This window comes from Tenrec ecaudatus, chromosome 10 (assembly GCF_050624435.1).
Source record: "Tenrec ecaudatus isolate mTenEca1 chromosome 10, mTenEca1.hap1, whole genome shotgun sequence".
NCBI classification, from domain to species: domain Eukaryota; kingdom Metazoa; phylum Chordata; class Mammalia; order Afrosoricida; family Tenrecidae; genus Tenrec; species Tenrec ecaudatus.
The window spans coordinates 31144240-31162479 of record NC_134539.1 but is presented as its reverse complement, the minus strand read 5'-3'; the positions used below and the strand labels follow the sequence as shown (position 1 = coordinate 31162479).

Here is an 18240-nt window from a genome sequence, read left to right as displayed (position 1 = left end):
TCAAATTTTCAAAGTTTCAAGAGAACAGAACTTTTCTGGTCCCAAACCTGCTTTTCCCCCAGACAGGAGCTCACCAAGACCTGCTTTAGAGACCACACCGCCCCCGGTGGCCATGATAGGAAAAGCCCACCTTCCTGGAGGCTGTTGGTGTTGACTGGCTTTGGGCTGGAATAGCAGTCCCCTTCCATTGTCCTGACTCGATGGGCTACCTCGTTTCGGGGGGTGCGCCAGGCTGAGCCCGTGTGGTGGAGAGGGCACAAGCTTCAGACTCAGGTCTAGCAGAGGAGTTAGCTCCCCAGTTACCCACTGAGGGAGTTCATGTCCCCACCGGTAGTAGTAAAAAGCAAACGTGATGCTTCCTGGACACTTAGATCAGCAGAGCCTGGCGTCCACTGTCCCAAAGTGTGGCAACGTGTGACCTACAGTGACTCAGGCACCCTTGTGTCAGGTCCGATGACTTTACTGGGGCTGCTTTCCTCCCATGCTCATGCCCACAGTGACCGTGCACCCAGGACTGGCCCCCTTGCTGATGGGTCAGCCCTGTCAGAGGACGCACCAGACAGGGGCTTGGTCTCTGGACAGCGCTGGCTGTCCAGTTGGACAAGCGGGTGGGCGCTCCCACCGCATTCTCAGGCGCACCGTATCTGGCTGGTTTATTCTTCCCCTCGAGTTCAAACTCATGTAAAACAATCTCAGTGGAGAACCCGCCAAACCAATGATAGGCAGATGGGGTCCCCTTGCAGCCCCCTGCCTACCTCACCCCAACAATCTACATCTCTGTACCATTGCAGCGGAGCTCAGCAGCCTGCTGCCTCAGGTTCCTGTGGCCAGTCCCTCCTCCTACTTCTGCCTGAGGGGCTGCTCTAGGGAAGGGGCTGGCAAACTGGCCCGCAGGTGCAGCTCCGTCTGCCATGTTTCTGTATGACCCACGAGCTAGATTTTACTTTTTAAATGGTCAGAATACATCAAAATAATACTTTGTGACATGTGATGTTTCTTCTAGTGTTCTTGCACTGTGTATTTGTGCTGTGCTGGCAGACTTGGAGCAGTGGCAACAAACTGTGAAGTCCTGCGGCTTCCAGGGCTATCCCTAAACCGGACCTGGCCCACTTCTTCAGCCTCATCCCCTGCTGCTGGACAGCCCTGCCTCACAACCGCCATAGGGACTGTCCCTTGCTGATTCCCTCTGGAGCTGAGGCTAAGCACGCCTCTCTCCTTTACCAAATGGCAGTCCTACCACTCCCCAAACTTGGCTCAAATGGGTGCCCTTCAACCAAAATAATGAACCCATTTCCCCCGACACTCATACCCGTGTCCCCCTGGGTCTCCTCAGCTGTTAACGGTAACATTGAAAACCCACTGGACAGGTCTGTGGAAACCAGGATGATGGGTTTTCCCAGCTCTGCTGGATGTGCCAGACCCTCGGTCACAGCCCAGGGTGAGTGCCTGTGTCAGGAGGTGCCTAAGTGTGAGAGAACAAGGCTGCGGGGCAGCCATGCAAGCGCCTGGCAGAGGAGGCTGTGTGTCACACATGATCTTCACTTGGCTACAAATATGGAGAAAGACGCTTCCATATTTTCCACTACTGTTTTTTTTTTTCTTTTATGAACTTTCAGCACCTATGGTCAGGCCTCTACACGTGCAACCTCATTTAACCCTCAAAGCCACCATGGGGAGGTGGGTGATACCTCCCCTCCCCCAGGGGGCGAGGGCTGGGCTGGGAGACCAGGCCTCCTACTGATTCCCAAACACTCTCCCACACAGTGCACTCATTGGATCCACTGTTTGAGAAGACGGAAGCTCACGGACTTCCTGTTGGGTCAAAAGCCGCCCGACCCTTCCCGAAATGGGCCCAGCTAAGCGGTGGTGGTGGAGTGGTCTCTTGCCCCAGGCTGCCCATTGCTGCTGCTGCTTGACAGAGGCTTTTCGGAGGATTGTCTGGTGAGGACCACAGGGGGTCTCGCTCTAAACCAATGAAGCCCCTCTGGGTACTCCAGCAGCTTGTTTGAGAGGAAGCTGCTGCCAGCTGGGCCTCTGCTGAAGGGAGACCAGTGTAGAGGACAAGTCTATGGCTGGTGGGCCGGCCCTAAAACAGCGTGAAGAATGCCGGAATGGAGCGCTGGGCTTCCATCCTAGACTGCATACACCCCGACTGAGCATTCTAGCAAAGCCCAGAGTTGACAGACAGAGCGTCAATTTCCCTGCGGAAGGGCTAAAAAAACCAACACAGAAGACACTCTCCAAGACGCTCTCTCCACCAGAGAAGGGGAATGAGGGGTGGCACGTCAGTTCAGAGCCACGGGGTCCACCTGGCAGAGGAAAGAACTTGCTCTGCGTCCTCTACCATTATGGTGGAAGGTTAACATGATTGTCACCAGGCAGCCTGTGACCTGCCAAGGGGCCCAAAGAATGGAATTCTGTAAATCAACCCGATACCTCTCCTTTCCTAATTGATTGTATTGAGAATCATTCAAGCTCAGCTAGACAGACTGAGGGTTTTGGCAGAAGGCTTAAATGAGTTTGCTGGGTTTAAGACAACGCGTGTGATTCCAGGTAGGGGCACAAATGCAGTGTTTTCTCAGGTGCTGAGTGAGAAAGCGTCCGCAAGCATCTTTCCAAGGGCTGGGCTCATTTGGGCTAAGCAAGCGCGGTGCCCCTCAGAGCACAAGCATTTTCAGGACAGATTCAGCTCAGGCGGTGGCTGTGTGTCAGCAAGCCAATCTCAGGCGCTTATTCTGGTTTGTCCGAATGAGGCCTCAAGCAATCACAGTGACTGTGGGGAGCCTCTTCAAGTACACGCCTGGAGAGCTGGTTGGTGAAACCCTCCCGGCAGACAGGTCTAGAGGGCATGGCAGCTGCCGACCCCCGATGCTTTGGATGTATTCACACAAGACGATAGTACTGAGGCTGTGAGGCCACTGGGCAGGGGCGGGGGCAGGCATGATTTATCTGCACTACATTCCATCACTCGATCAGCTCCTTAGTCCTGGACATCAAAGTAGTCAATCACTGGCTCTTTGGCGATTTTCTGTAGATGATTGCTCGCAGAGCCCCTGCGAAGCAAGCAAAGGAGATCAGTCTTTCCTTCTTGGGGGAACAGACACTGGGTCTTCAGAAAGTTACAGATCAGCTGGCTGTGAGCTGGATCTGCTCCTGGGCAAGCATGAATTGTTGCAATTTGGTAGTGGGTACCCAGAGGTTTGCTACATTAACACTATATTCTTTACACACTTCCATAGTAGCTTTCTACAGAGAGAAAGCCAGTGGGGGTGGTGTGTGTGTGTGTCATGGCATCAGTAAGCCGAGGACCCCGTGACGGTCATGTCTGAGTGGTACTGGATCTTGCTGTGACCGCTGGTGTCCTGGGACAGTGCTCACATTTTCCAAACCACCATCCACATGGTTAACCCGTGCGCACTGGCCAGGAGCCCAGACACTTGGCTCACCAGGTGGAGAGGGGCTAGGCCTGGGCAGCTGCACGCCCGACTCCCTCAGCTGAGGCTGGTCATGAGCAGTGCCCGCTGCCACTGTCCCACAGGAACACGGAATGTGACAACCGTCACGGTGAAGCTGGAAAGAGCCCTATCGCCCTTCCAGAAGCTTTGTGCTGGAGGCACAGTCGGTGCTGCCTGGGCTTTAGTGCGGAGGGCCGGGTCTGGAGGGACGTCTGGCACTCAGACACTAGCGCAGCCCAGCCCACTTCCTGCAGGGTGGGAGGAGGGAGAGAATGGTGCTCTTCCCGCTCCTGTTGGAGGAAACACGGAGCCTTGCCAGCTTGGCTTTGCTTTCTCTTCCAATCAGGAATTCGTTTGTGTTGCCAATGAATCAAGCCACACAATAGTAACCCCAACCCCATTCCGCTAAACAAGGGACAGCAAGCTGGGGGACCGACTGAACCCACTTGTGAGCGCCATCCTGAGTGCTCCCCGCAGAGGCGCGTGGGCCTGAGAAACGTCAAACTTAGGACCACTGTGGCCAATACCCCTGATGAAGCTGACAGGGCTGGCTGTATCGCGCTGCTGCCTAGGACAGCGGTGCCCCGCTGGCTTCTCTGAGCAGACGGGTCTGAAAAGCACCGAGACTCCTTACTTGTCTGCCTGGTGTCTGTGATGAGCAATCGGTGGTGGAGGCCGTGCCTGCGTTTCCCGTTCAAGGACGACTGTCAGGGTAGTAGGAGGACAAATGGACTTTCCCCTGATAAAAGCAAAACAAACAAGTACTAAACAGAGAGAGCCACGGGTGCAGACGGGCACACAGCTACACTCCCAGTCCTCAGCTGTGGCTCGCTGACGCCCCACCTTCCTTCAGCACTGGCCTTCCCACCCACTTCTGCTGTGCCTCTTGCCTGTACCTCTCCCTTGAGGGGAAGGTCTTACTCGGAAGGGGGGAGGTGACCTTAGGTCATCCCTGCCCGGGCCCGGCTCACAATGCGCCCATTTCCCCTGATGGCAAAACACTGTCCACAGCCCATGCCTCAGGGCAGAGTCCAGCATTCGTGCCATTTCCTCCTGCGGGGAGGGCAGCGTCGAGGAGCAGAGGGAGGAGAGGAGATGGAAGCAGTGGTGGGCAGAGGGGACAGCCGCGACAGGGAGGCCCCCACCCAACCCCAGGGCAGTTTCGCCTGTCAGTGGAGATGCAGCTCCACAGGGTGACGTGGATTCTGGGCTGATGTTAAGGGGCGTGTGCGCCTCAGGAAGGGCTGCCCTGTGCCCCGTGCCCTCCTGTGGTGCAGGGTCAGCCCACCTGACTGCGGTGACGACGACGTTGCGCTTGGGCTCATTGTCATAGCTCACGCTCTCCAGGCCGTACACTTGGGCCAGGTCGTGGATGATGCGGCGGTGGTCTCTGTTCATGGGAGGGAAGCAGTGGCTTTTCTTAACACTCTTTCCCTGTGTGGAGGGAAGAGATGGGCGATTAACACTATCCACCCGGCAGGAGACAAAGGGTAAGTGACTGAAATGAAGCCCATGGGGCAGTGGCTTCCCATGACTTTGGCCATAGCTGGGGTGTGAGTGAGAGCCCTAAGAAATGAGAAAATAGTGGAAGCCTAATCTAGCAAAAAGTAAAAGAACCCCTTCTCCCGAAACAAATTGAACCTTACTTCCTATAAAAGTACATCCTCAAGTTAAAAAACAAAACAAAACAAAACAACAACAAAAATATATATATATATATGAATGCATGGGTACAGATACACAGAGACCATTGCCCCAGGCTTCCTGATCAGGTGAGAAATGACGGTTTCCATTTCCTCCTTCATGTCAGTCTTACTCGGGGAAGCGAGGAAAGGGGGGTGGCTGGGGAGCCTGTCGTGGAGCCCCGGCGCGGCAGGCCTGCAGGTCAGAGGAGGGCGGAACGAAGGCTGCTGCTCCGCGGCTCTCCAGCCCCAGTCGCACGGCCCCTCTCTCTACCTGGGTCTCTCCCGGGGACAGTAGCGGGCCAGGGTGCTGCCCTGACACGCCGGCACTCCTGCAACCTGTCTGCCAGTCACCCAACTACTACTGCTGAGCCCACTCATCCGGAGCTTCTCCCCTGGTTCCCAGGCACGAGCGAGGGGCTACTTTACATTTCTTCTGACCGTAGGTCTCTCTCCTGCAGTGACTGAGGCAGGACAGACCCACACGGGAGTGTCCCGTGCTGGGCCTTGGGGAGAGAGGAAGGTCCTCAAGGATGCTGTGACTTTTCCCTACAGCTACTCTGGACTGACTGTGCTTCAGAGGCCTGAGATCCCATCAAGTCGGCCTGAGAGACATGTCCAGTGGGATGTTTTGGCTTCAACCTTGTCCACGGCCTCCACCAGCGCTCCCATTTCCTTCTCAACGTCGCCGACAAACTTTAAGTCCTTCCTGAAACGAGAAATCATCACGGTTACTTTCAGTTGTGCCTGCTCTCCTGGGCATCTCCTCTACTCACCACCCTCTGCTGTAACGGGCAGACAGGGGACAAAGCCGTAGGGGCAGTGTCATGGAGCAGAAGGTGGAGTGTGATGCAAGGAGGGAGGAGAGGAGAGAAGACAGGCCAGAGACAAGAGAAAACACGGAGGAGCAGGTTCAGGACGGCAAGCGGCTGCTGAGACTGAGTTGTCACTGTTCCCAAGTGAGGGCTCGTGTGACTGAGAGATGGAGGGACAGAGGTGGAGGGAGGCCCGCAGAGCCTTCACGTCGGCCCTAAGGAGCTTAAAGACCTACCACAGGGGCTGAGCCCTGCCCCCATCCCATGTTCAGTTCTTCAAGGGTACAGTTTAAAGAAACCAAGAACTTCTTAACATGTACCATATAATCTCTTATGCTAACATATGAACATACTTTATTTGGCTTAACCACAGAAGGGGGAACATATCAGTTTCTACATCTCAAAAGACTTACCTGGCATCTTCTTTCAAACTGTCGCTGAATTTCGACTCCGAGGAGCGTACATTGAACGGGTCAGAATCGTCACTGATGTGAAATGCCTCAGCTAAGCGCCTGGAAGTGAGAGGGAAGTCTGTGAACAAGAGGGAAGAGGGGGAGGCTTCAGAGTAACAGAGAGCGGCTGGCTAGCCTGGTTCTGAGTAGTTGGTATAATAATGACCGTATATCAATAAGCCAGATAATTAAAGGAAGAATAACAGCTTAGGACAAAATAGAGGTGGTGACACAAACCATATATTCTCTGCTACTAATGGAAAGGTTGGCATTCCAAATCCACCCAGTGGCGCCTGGCAATTTATTTCCATAGGTTAGTAGTTATCGAAAACCCCGTGGAATGCAGTGTACTCCGACGTACACGTGTTCTCATGAGTTGGAATCATCTCAATGACAATGGGCTTTTTTATTTTCACAGAATAAATCAACAGCTCTATTCGGGTCTGAGCAAGCCATAGGCTGAACACTGGTGACTTGGATGATCTGGGGGCAAGAAGGTGGGGGTGGGGGTGAGGTCGGAGAGAATGCACATGAAGGCAAGAAGACAATGGAGTGACATAAAAAACTCTGAAAGACGAAACTGCTGACCAAGTATCCTAAATCCAGCAAACTTACTCCTCAAATATGAGGAAGAGATAGTTATTTTCAGACAAGGAATAACTAAAGGAATTCATAGAAGGAGGATCAGTTTTACAAACAATATTCACCATAGACGCCTATGGGCAGAAAGCCAACAATAGCAGAGAAACTGAGGCCACCAGACAGGATCCCGCCCCAGAAACCAACACAAGGAAAGCAGCACTCAACTCAACACAGACATAGAGCAGGAACAAGGACACCAATAAAACCGTAAGTAAAGAAACCACATATGCACACAGCAAGATGGCAGCAATAAATTCACATACATCAATATGACACTCCATGTCAATGGATTAAATACACAATCAAAAGACAGAGAGTACCTGACAGGATTAGAAAACAAGGCCTACCGATTAGCTGCCTACAAGAGACACACCTTAAACTCCAAGACAAAAATTGGCTAAAAATTCAAAGGATGGCGAAGATGTGCCAAGTCAATGGCAATCATAAAAAGGCAGGGGTGGCAACAGTAATCTCTGGTGAATAGACTTCAAGGAGAATAACACAATGAGACCAAAATACACTACACAACGATTAAAGGAACAATACCCCAGGAACATATAAACTTAACCAAATACACACCCAAAGAAAGGCCCTTGAAAACATCAATCAAATGCTCACAGAATTGAAAACAGAAATAAATAGCTTGCAATGACAGTGAGAGACTTTAACATTTCCCCCTCAAGGGAAGAGACGGAAGAGCTAAGCAACATGTCCAGCAAGCTCAATCTCCTATTATGCCTTCTTCCCCAGCGCACGCTGTCATGCCCTAGCTCACATGCTAGCTCACAAACATGCCAGCTCAACATGTTCGGAAGCACTGAGATCCTACAATCTATTTTCTCAAAAGTAAGCAGAAAACCTGCACAGGCACTTCACAAAAGAGGAGCTCCCAAATGGCCAATGTCAACCTAAGAAAAGGTGCTCCATCCCTCTACTCACTGGGGATAAGTGACACATCCACAGTCATGGCTAAGAAGCGAGAAGACCAATTATTCGGTTGTTAGTATGATGTACAGCAGCTGGCACTAGCACTGCCCGTGGGGGTGTGAACCTGTAGAAAACCACTTTGGAAAGTGTTGGCAGAACCCACTACAGCTGAATGTACCCTATTCATCTGCATTTCCACTCCAAAGTTTTTCTCCCAGAGAAATAAGTACATGTATACAGCAAAACAAGTACAATAACCCAGTGTCCATAGCAACACAGAGCGCTATTACAGCAAGAAGGCTACATCATGGTAAGTCACGGAGGTTAACAATCGTACAGCAATGCAAATGAGCACACTCCTGCTGCCTGCCAGAACAGGAGCGAGTGTCACATGCAGTGAGGGATAGAGAACAGAATACACACTGTGCGACCCGAGCCCACCATTCACATAAAGCTCAGACACAACTAGTCAAACGTGTTAGAAGTCAGGACAGGCTCAGGGCAGAAGTCATGTTCTGTCTGGGGAGGAAGGAGGACCCTGGGGTAACACTCATTTTAAAAAAAATGTTCTTGACCTTGCACTCGCTCGATAATCCCACTGACTTGTACACTTCTACCCTTCTTATATGCATGCTACACTTCAGTACAACAGTTCATTAAAAAAGTATGGTTTTTAACCTCTATCTTTGGGGATCAGAAAGCCTATCTTTGGGGATCAGTAAGTATGTTGTGGCAGATGACAGTCACACCAAGCCCCAAAGCACACAAGCTCCTATCTCTGCACTGCGAATTGTTCAAGTGATTTACCCCGAGTCACGTCAATTCTTGGTCATCACTCCTCGCTGCTCACCAATAGCAACGAGCGCCTCAGGAGGCACTGAGCGACTGCCTGAAAGCTGCTCCCTCCCATTCGTTTCAGACAAGCACCTGCGGAAATGACTTACTTTTTCCTTTCCAAGGCTGAACATTCCTCGTCACATTCCAGCCTGATAGGCCATGGGTGGGTGGGGGGATGGGTTAGAAAAAGAAAGGAAAAAAGGTCAGAGCACCTGCTTCACAAGTGGAGGGCATCCGGGGAGACATGGTGGACTCCAGACAAAGGGTCTAGCCTAACATCAAGACACAGCCACCTGAACCTTCATCCTCCCAGGAAAGGTGGGCAGGTCTTTGGGTTACAGGAGTCTGGGAGTCCTCAGACAGGCCCGGAGTGTTCCTGCCTGCTCAGTCCCCAAATGTTCTCCTGGTGCTCTCTGACCCAGCCCCTGGGGCTCTCTGCTCTCCTGCAAGCAGGCCTGGGTCTCCGCTCTGCTTCCTCTGGCTACTGTCTGAAGTGAGGCTGGAGAGGTCTCCTCTAGCCTTCCTTTCCTTTTGTGTGTAGGAAGCCTTTTATTTTTATGTGTGGTTGTATGCATGTGCAAGTGTGTACACAAATAACAAAGCACTGGCTATTTAAATATGTTTCACATGCATACTGTGGGGACATTAGTGACATTCATCATGCGGTGTCATGATCATCACTACCTGGTTCCTCATTTTCCAATCCCTGTTACCAAAAGCCCAGTGCCCCTAGGCAGGGAGCCCCTCTGTACCGCACAGCCCCTGCTCTCATTGTCCCTGTGTGTGGTGCTTACTGGGGTTGGAGAGGATGTGGCCTCCTGTCAAGTGTGTGGAACACCTACTGTGTGCAGAAGGCTCAACCATGGTGAACTGAGACAAATGCATGGTCCCTGCCTTCTAGAGGGTAATTCTCCCAAGAGAGAAGCTAGAGAAATACATTTAAAAACTACCTGGCTTGGTGAATTTCCTTCTTGGTGATTAACTTGCTGATTTCGACGGAATCTCCAGGCTGCATGTCTGTGATTTTAGAGGCCATGGAAATGGCAGCTATTCTGAAATATAAAAAGTAAAGGGCATTGGTGTGGAGAAGCTAGAGCCCGCAGCTAAAGCTGGTGGGCTGTAAAGTGGACAGTCCTTGTGGGAGACAGTTTGGTGAGTTCCCACACAGCTTAAAACAAAGAATAACCACACAACCCAGCAAGCCCACTCCTAGGTACGTGCACGCAAAGGAACAGAAAGCAGGCACACACACAGATGCCTGCAAGTCTGCGTTCACTGCGGCACCATTCACAGGAACTAAACGATGGACACAGCCTAACTGCCCACCAACAGGTGAGGGATACAGAAAATGTGAACACTCACGCCTAGATTGGACCAGGCCAGGGAGACATGATGTCCTGAGGGAGGAGCCTTGGCGTCAGGCTGAGTGCAATATGTCAGTCACAAAAGGCGAATGCTGTGTGAACCTACGACATGAAGGTCTAGAACAGTTAATGTACAGAGGCCCAAGTTTCAGGGAGAAGGAGAAGGGGACAGAGGCAGTACTGCCCATTCTATTCAGGGTGTTGGAGAGCGCTGGAAACGGGCAGTGGTGATGGTAATAAAACACGATGAATGTGATTACTGGCCATGAATTCTACATGTAAAATGTGGAGATGATGATCAGGGGCTAGAGAAAGTTTGTGGGAAAATAGAATTAAAAAATACATTTTCCATAAACTTTTGGAAGCCCCCTTGAATATACATTTCACACCCCCCCCCCGTTCCCTGAGCTAAGTATGGCCATGCAGGCCCCAAGATTTCAGGCGGCTTCAAAGCCACTCTACCTCGGAGGACAGTGAGAATCCCCCGCCCACTGGGGGAGGAGCACAGGACTGAGTCCCAGCAGAGCCCCTGGGCAGCTTGTTATGCTCAAGCAATGGACTAACTCCAAGCTGCTACCTTCCTAGTTCATGGTGCTGCAAGAGGGTGGAGAGAGGAGGGGGAGATTAAAGAGCTATTTTACAAATTAAAGTCAAGAAAGAAAAGGATCATGAAGCAGCACCTTTCCTTCCAACTGTAACAAATACTTATTTTGTAAAACTTTTTATTGTGGATTGAGTGAAGGGTTTTCCGTTCAGCAATGCCTACACATTGTTTCACATCACTGACTGCAGTCCTCACAATGTAATATCACTTACCATATATACTCGTGCATCAGCTGAGTTTTCCAGCACATTTTTAATGCAGTTTTTATGGTAAAATTAGGTGACGTGGCTGATATTCTGGTCAGCTTATATTCAACTATATATGGTACTCCATCTCCTCCTGTGTTTTCTGTTTCCATTCCTCCTATCTTTCCTAATGCTTTTGAACTTTGCCCTCAGGTAAGTAGGTGGCCCTTTTGGCAAACAGGTGAGGAATCGAAGGTATGAGGACCTCACAAGTGCCACTGTTTCCATTGCAGACCTGACTAGTATTTGGCTGAAACTGAGCCATGGAGTGAGTTCATGTTCAATCCTAAAGGGCCACTCTCTCTGGGGGGTTTCATGCGTCTCTATTAGACCAGTAAGCCCGGTCTTTATTATTTTTTTTTAAATTGCTTTTTTAATCCCAAACCTGTAGAGAAAGTGCAAGAGGGCACAGTGAACGCCTGCATCGCCTCAATCTTGGCATCTCCGATTGTGAGCACTGACCTTTGGTAAGTACTGGATGCCTCAGAGCAAACCATGCTCTCCTTTCTTCGTCCGCACTCACACTGCAGCTCTACCTGAAAGAGGATGGATGCGGAACGACGCTGAAGACAGGGGAACTATGGGCACAAGACAGGACCTCGCAAATCAGTCCACTCAAGAGAGACCAAAGAGCACGCACTCTCGCAGGTGCCTACAGACAGCGGAAGGTATTCCCAGGCCCAGGGGGACGTCCCAGCCCAGTGCCCCTCTCTAGGTGCAACCTCCATGCTCACTGCCTACTGAGGAGGAAGGTCTAGGGCGAGCTTTTCCCATATAGTGCGGGACGGCACCCCTCGCCCAGCCCACACCGGCCTGAATCAGGAGCTGGGGCAAGGTCTTTCTCCTCCCTCTCGTTCACATCCTTCGGGGGTGTGGCCTTGATCCCTGAGAGCAGGTAGCCCCCCTCCCAACACCGTCTCCTATCATCTTCAACAACTCTGCCAGGACACTCACCCCAGGCATCATGAATTACCCAGTAGGCACATGTCCCATGAAATTGAAGGGGCAGAGTCTCGTCACTGGGACAGGCCATACTGAGCAGGTGGAACACTGGAATAGATGCCACCTTTCCCACAGGAGCTTTGCACGGTGTCCCTTACAACCTGATTCAGACACGTGGCTGGGGACCTCTGCAGGCTTGGAGTCACAGGCGAGGCCCTGCCTGGGGTCAGGAATACTGACCTTGGATTTACAAGCTGTGGGGGGGCACGGGGAGCTCGGGTGGCAGGGAGCCAGACATGGGTGGCCACAGTCAGCTCTGGGGGTGGTGCAGGGCTGCTTGCAAGCCTCGTCCACAATGCAGTCTCCTTTGTGACACAGTCTCTGACACTTGTGTGCCCCACACGGCAGCACCATGCTGCAGGGTAATCCGCACGAGATGTCAGCCAGGTGGCAGGGGATGTTGCTCCGTAACTAGGGAGAACAGAAGCGGTTGGAGTCTCCTCTCTGGCCAAGTTGGGGGGAGGCTGACCGTTCTCTTGAAACACTTTTAAACTATAAGGATTATTTTGTTATAAAAAAGAGAGGGAATTCCTCATCAAAATAACAACAACAATACTAATAAATTAGACTTTACGCTTTAGAAAGTTAGCTTGAAAAAGCAAAGAACCCTAATCTGACCTTCATTTAACAAAAACAAAAAATGACGGCCAAACAGGCTTGAAATGCTAACACCAGTAAGATTCCGTTTCCAGGACATTCCAGAACAAAACGATGGTGTGGAGGGCAGAGAATACACCATTTCCCAGGGGCTGGAGGTGCAGGGAGAGAATGATTGAAAGGGGCACAAAGAAATGTAGGGGTGATTATCATTCTACATCTTGATGCTAGTGGTCCATGGCCGTGGCATACCTTTGTCAAACTCGAATCTCTGTCCACTACAGAGGGCATCTTTTATTGTGTGCCTGTTCTAACTTATTTGTTTTGCTGGGAGAGAAGGGGCAGTGTAAGACTCGGCTTTTGGAAGTAAATTGACTTGCACTAACAGACCTCAATGCACGTCAACGTGCAGTCCCCGTGAACACGGGCGGGAGAAGCCTTACCTCGTGCTTGCCCATGCACCATTTCTGAGTCAGGAAAGTACACGGGGGGCACTTGTCCTCACTGTGACAAGAGTGATACACTGCAGAGAGAGAGAGCCAGCAATCACTGTCTTTCACGTAGGTTACATAGGACACAGGCAAGGGGCTTTGTAACAGGCGCAAGGGCTACTTGTGAAAAATGGTCATGGGAGAGTGAAAAGGAGCTGGCTTTCTGTCAAAAACACAGCACTGAGAGAGAAGAAAAGGCTGGTTAACTAGTCGGCACTTTCGATAGGATAACACTTTTGCCTGAGGAACCACCGCGTGTCCACACGGATGCACACATTGATCTGTATGTGGAAATAGGTCCTGGAACGGGTACCCTGTACTCCATAACAGGAGGGATAATGAATGATTCACTTCAAATTCTTTGGATGTATCTCCATTTTCTTCCATTCTTCACAGACACAGATTGCTTTTCTAACAACAAAAAAGCAAGTGACTTGCAAGGGCTTCTTCTGACCTTTTGGTTTGTTACGGCTCAGAGTACACAGCGGCGAAGGGCAGAGAGCAGCAGCAGCAGCAGCAGCAGCAGCTCTGGTGTCAGAGCCACCTTCCGGACACAGCCACAGCTGCAGGGACCATGGGGCCGGGGGCGTGGCACTCACCTGGGTGTTCGCAGTCGTGGACTCTGGCACAGGTCTGGGTACACTCGGGGGGCCTGGTACCGCAGGGCACTGGCGGGAAGATCACGGACGCACCACAGTGGCAGGTTAGTTCATCAAAGCCTGGGGAAGTGGCAGGTGGAGCAAAACCATCCTTGGTGAGCGTGGGGTGTGCGAGCACCTATGTTTGCTTTGCTGTCTCTGCAGACATTCACATACATATCCTAATGCTTACTTCTAGAGGAGAATGTGCTGTGGAGTGCTTGTATTAATTAAACAAACGTTATTTTATTAAAGTCGAGCTGATGACAAAGCAGTAGACTGGTAAGAACGGAGCCATTTTCACTTGTAGCAAATTCTAGGTTCACGAGGAGCCCAACACCGATTCACTAGTATTTATGAATAGCACGCTGGCTGACACCTTGTTCCGAGGGGCCAAGGGCACTTCCACTAAAAGCGCAGCTCTTCTTTGGAACTCCTTTGGTTAGATGAATGCGTAGAGACTTTGTGGAGAGTAGGTAATCAAATATAAACCTCAGCGACCACTGAACTGTGACCTGAACTAGTCTCGTTTCTTCTTCATGAAATAGCGTTTCCATTAGACAGTGGCAGATGAACTACGACTTGGGTATTTGGCAGCTGTCATTTTCTCTAAATTAACAAAGCGAGCCCGCCACTTCTAGAAGACTCAATGGGTTACCAATGATAAAACTTACACTTTTACAGGGAGACGGAATTCTGGAAAATTTCTTTCTACTCGTGTGCATTTTGGACTACTGGTTGTAGTAATGGATGTGTGTTTTTAATATAACATGAAACATGTCAACATTTGAAAGATCTGTATAACCCAAATAGTATTTTGCAAATGAGCAACATATGCTGCTGTAAAATCATGCATGGGAATAAAAACCTCAATGGATTTTAATATAGCAGAAAACAGTGACTCAATTCCTTTCTGGTAGGCGGTTGAGTTTGGGTGCCGTATCAAAGAAGTCCATCCAAATTCACTTGAGGAGGTTTTGAAGGTAGCCCTACTTTATCCAACCAGCTATGGCGTGGGAAGTGACTCTTTTTCCATACACCAAGCACACCCGGAAGCTTAAATGCCGAGGCAGGAATAGGAATCCAGTTATCTTCTATTAAACCAGACATTGATTCTTCTCACTAATTGCTTTTTATTTGGAAGATACAGTTCACATGTAACAGGCATATATGTCACTTTAAAAATCCAACAGATAATTCAAAGTTAGCTTGGTTTAAATTTTCAATACGGTAAACACAGCAAGATATTTCAAAAGAGTTACTTAGGGTTCTCATAATTTTGAGACTGTCAAGGAGTTCTAAGACAAAAAGTTTGCTGACTTAATGGAAGCCAAAAGATTGCTGAGGTCCAAAGCTGGGTCGATAGTATTCCCGAGGCAATAGCAGGCAAGGGGGACCTCAGTCAAGATCGCTGCTTCTGCGCCAAGTTCTGTACAGAGACAAGATGGCACGAAGTTGTAACTTCTGTTATTGTTTTTTCTTAAAGTGGCACATCAGTTAAGTAAGTGCTCAGCTGTTAAGCGACAGGTCAGTGGTTCAAATCCACCCCGTGGTTCTGCAGGGGGAGAGACCTGGAGGTCTGCTCCCGTAAAGGGTGCAGTGAGAAAACGGTGGGCACAGTTTGACTCTGTCACAGGGGGAGGGGGCGACGTTGCTGAGAGTCAAAATGATTTTGATGGGATCTAACAACGAGGGTTCAAGAAACCCTTACCTATCAAAGCAAACCGATCTCTTGAACGACATTATGCCTCAGACTCACGCACTCTGACAATGCACTGCACAGGGAGACACTCACTGGTTTGCCAGCATGCCTGGCAGTTCCCACGGTGGCAAGGCTCCTCACACCGGTGAAGGCCGCAGCGGAGCTTCCGCCCACAAATCAAAGGGCACTTGTGCTCCTTGTCCTGGGAAGAGATTTACATTTACTGTAAAATGGGCTCTGTTTTACATTTTCCATAAACAGGAAGATGACTAAAAAGGCAATTCTCCACACTTCTGGCAGACAGGAAGCCGGGGATTGTAGTCGCAGGCATCTGGGCAGGGGCACTGGCTGGGGCAGAAGAGTTGAGCACCACCCACTGGGTACTGCGCATATGGACCCGCATCAGTCGGTACTCTCTGCTTTCGCATCTACTTAGAATGCTTGATGAGGCATTAAAAAGGAATACTCCTAAGCCACACTTCCTAATTTATTAAAAGGAAAGATAAGAAATGAGGTCCATTTCAGATCTTTCTCTGAATGAAGCCAAAGTGAGGGAGATCATTTGAAGGTTTTTTATTTCAAGTTTTAAAACACTGGTTTGCAAGTCTTCAGATATAGCCCAGTTTTACCACTCCAAGACTAAATTTCTCAATATATAAACTTTTAAATAATAGCAATCTCTGTGTGTATGTGATAAACACAGAAGCAATAACAATAAAAAATGCTTTCTTGGTTTAGTGCCACAGACGTGAAATCTTTCAGATAACTGAAGCTCGCTTCTTTCAAGAGTGTGGGGACAGCCCCAAAGCCCCTGCAGAGGACCTGTGGGCATGGGCTCAGAGGGGCAAGCCTCTCTTCCTCCTGTCTCCTTCCCCATGCTGTCACTGAGCAACACGGGCTGACCTCTCGGTGGCTCGGGCCTCAGAGGCCCAGTCCCTCTCTGCCGAGGGTGGGCGAGGCCCCTGTTAGCTGACTCCCGCTCAGGGCCCCAATGCCTGGCAGCCTGGGCTGCGTTCCTGATGGCCGAGGCTTTCAGAAGGCCAGCCCTCAATGCTTGGGCTCTGCTTGTGCCTGAGGACAGGCCCACTTACCACACAGCATATCTCGTTACATTTATGCCGTCCACACAACCGCTTCTTGTTACACCGCTTGTCACATATAAATGTAGCATCTGCTGTGGCCAATGAAGAAACAAAACAAAACAGGCAAAGGATACGTTCATTCAGCCCAGGGATATCTGAAGGACTACATGCTCTAGCAACACAAAGGTGACATGTGAACGAATGCGTGATGGCGAAATGTGTATTAAAACAGGAACTAAAAGAGACACATGAACCTTTAGAATATAGCACATATTTATCAAAGTGACCCTTCCCACAGCTAGCTACCTAATCACAAACAGCAAAGACATCAAAGCAGCAGCAACAAAGGCTAAGTTAGATTTCATTAAAACGAAGACCTTGCTTTTATCTGTGGATACTATCAAGATCGTGTAATGACAGCCCATAGAATGGGAGAAAATATTTGCAAACCATACATCTGATAATGATCTTTTATCCAACATCTATTTTAATCTGTCTGACAACTCAATCACATTAGAAAATGGGAACAGTGCTTGAATACACATTTCTTTAAGAAGATACACAGATGGCCAATTAGCACATGAAAAGATGCTCAACATTGTCAGTTACTATCGAAATACAAATCAGAACTACAGTGAGGTATCACTTCGACACCTACTAGGATGTCTATAGTTTTTAAGAACGGAGCATAGCAAGTGTTGGTGACGAAGGGGAGAATCTGGAACATGTGTACATTGCTAGCAGGAATGTGAGCCGGTGCGGCAGTTTACCAACGTTTGGAAGTTCCTCAAAAGGGTAAACACAGACTTACCACGTGGTCTAGCAATTTCACTTTAAGGTAAACAACAGAGCTTCAAAAGTTCCTAGAAAAACCCCATTACCTATTTTTCCACAAACTTTTTGAAGTCCCTTTGTATATGCCCCAAATAATTGAAAACTGGTATGCAAAAAAACCCCTTAAAACACAAATGTTCAAAGCAGTGTTATTTACAACCGCTAAAACATGGAAACCACCAGAACGCCCCATCAACTGAGGAACAGAGAAAATGCGGTACATACAAGGTAGTTACTGTAAGAGATCAAAGGGAAGGTACATGCTACGGTATGGGTGAACCTTGAAGGCATCGTGCTGAGTGAAACAAGAGACCACATCTTGTACGATTCCACTTAAAGGGAAAACCCAGAATAAGCAATCCAGAGTCTCCCGTGCAGTCGCTGAGTGTGGTCCGGGAGGGGCGTGTCTCCGGGTGGAGTCATCATCCCGCTGGGAAGGAGACAGCAGCTGGTGGCTGCACCGAGAATGCCACAATGCCCTCAGCACCGTGCTATCGGTGCTCCACGTGACACTGACCAGAACACAGGATGAAGTCTATTACCTGTGAATTTGACCTCAACTTCCAAAAAAGGAAAAGAGCTAGAATGAAGTTCATTGAAATTGAGGGTTTGCTTTTAAGCCTTCAGCAAAAACACAAAGGCGGGGAGAGCGAGATCAAACAGTAGAGAGAGAAATGCTGCTATTACTGATGATGAGGGATGGCCACGTGGGCATCCTCACACAAGGCTCTGCACTTTCACACAGGAATGAACCTTTCTATCCGGAAAACATTGTAAAACGTGGATAGGAAGGTGACTGCAGTATTTGTAACGGGCAAACTGGGAAACAACCTGAAACTTGCCCCCATCACGGCCACGGTGAACTGTGCAG

The 18240-nt window shown here is 49.8% G+C and overlaps 1 protein-coding gene across 2 annotated transcripts in view; it reads right to left on the bottom strand.

The window, feature by feature from the left end:
- Positions 1-1880: 1880 nt before the first annotated feature.
- The window catches only part of NFX1 (nuclear transcription factor, X-box binding 1), a 44859-nt gene continuing 28499 nt past the window's right edge, over positions 1881-18240 (bottom strand). Inside the window, exons 12-24 of one of the 2 annotated variants that reach the window (XM_075560028.1) lie at positions 16545-16627; positions 15547-15655; positions 13713-13832; positions 13066-13145; positions 12206-12436; positions 11486-11559; positions 9761-9862; positions 8918-8959; positions 6366-6464; positions 5780-5846; positions 4744-4889; positions 4090-4194; positions 1881-3053 (exon numbers count right to left, since the gene is read on the bottom strand). In XM_075560028.1, coding sequence (XP_075416143.1) covers positions 2981-3053; positions 4090-4194; positions 4744-4889; positions 5780-5846; positions 6366-6464; positions 8918-8959; positions 9761-9862; positions 11486-11559; positions 12206-12436; positions 13066-13145; positions 13713-13832; positions 15547-15655; positions 16545-16627 — 1331 coding nt within the window. In that variant the 3' untranslated portion in view covers positions 1881-2980. The remainder of the gene's footprint in view (positions 3054-4089; positions 4195-4743; positions 4890-5779; positions 5847-6365; positions 6465-8917; positions 8960-9760; positions 9863-11485; positions 11560-12205; positions 12437-13065; positions 13146-13712; positions 13833-15546; positions 15656-16544; positions 16628-18240) is intronic. The other variant, XM_075560029.1, reaches the window with a different exon arrangement.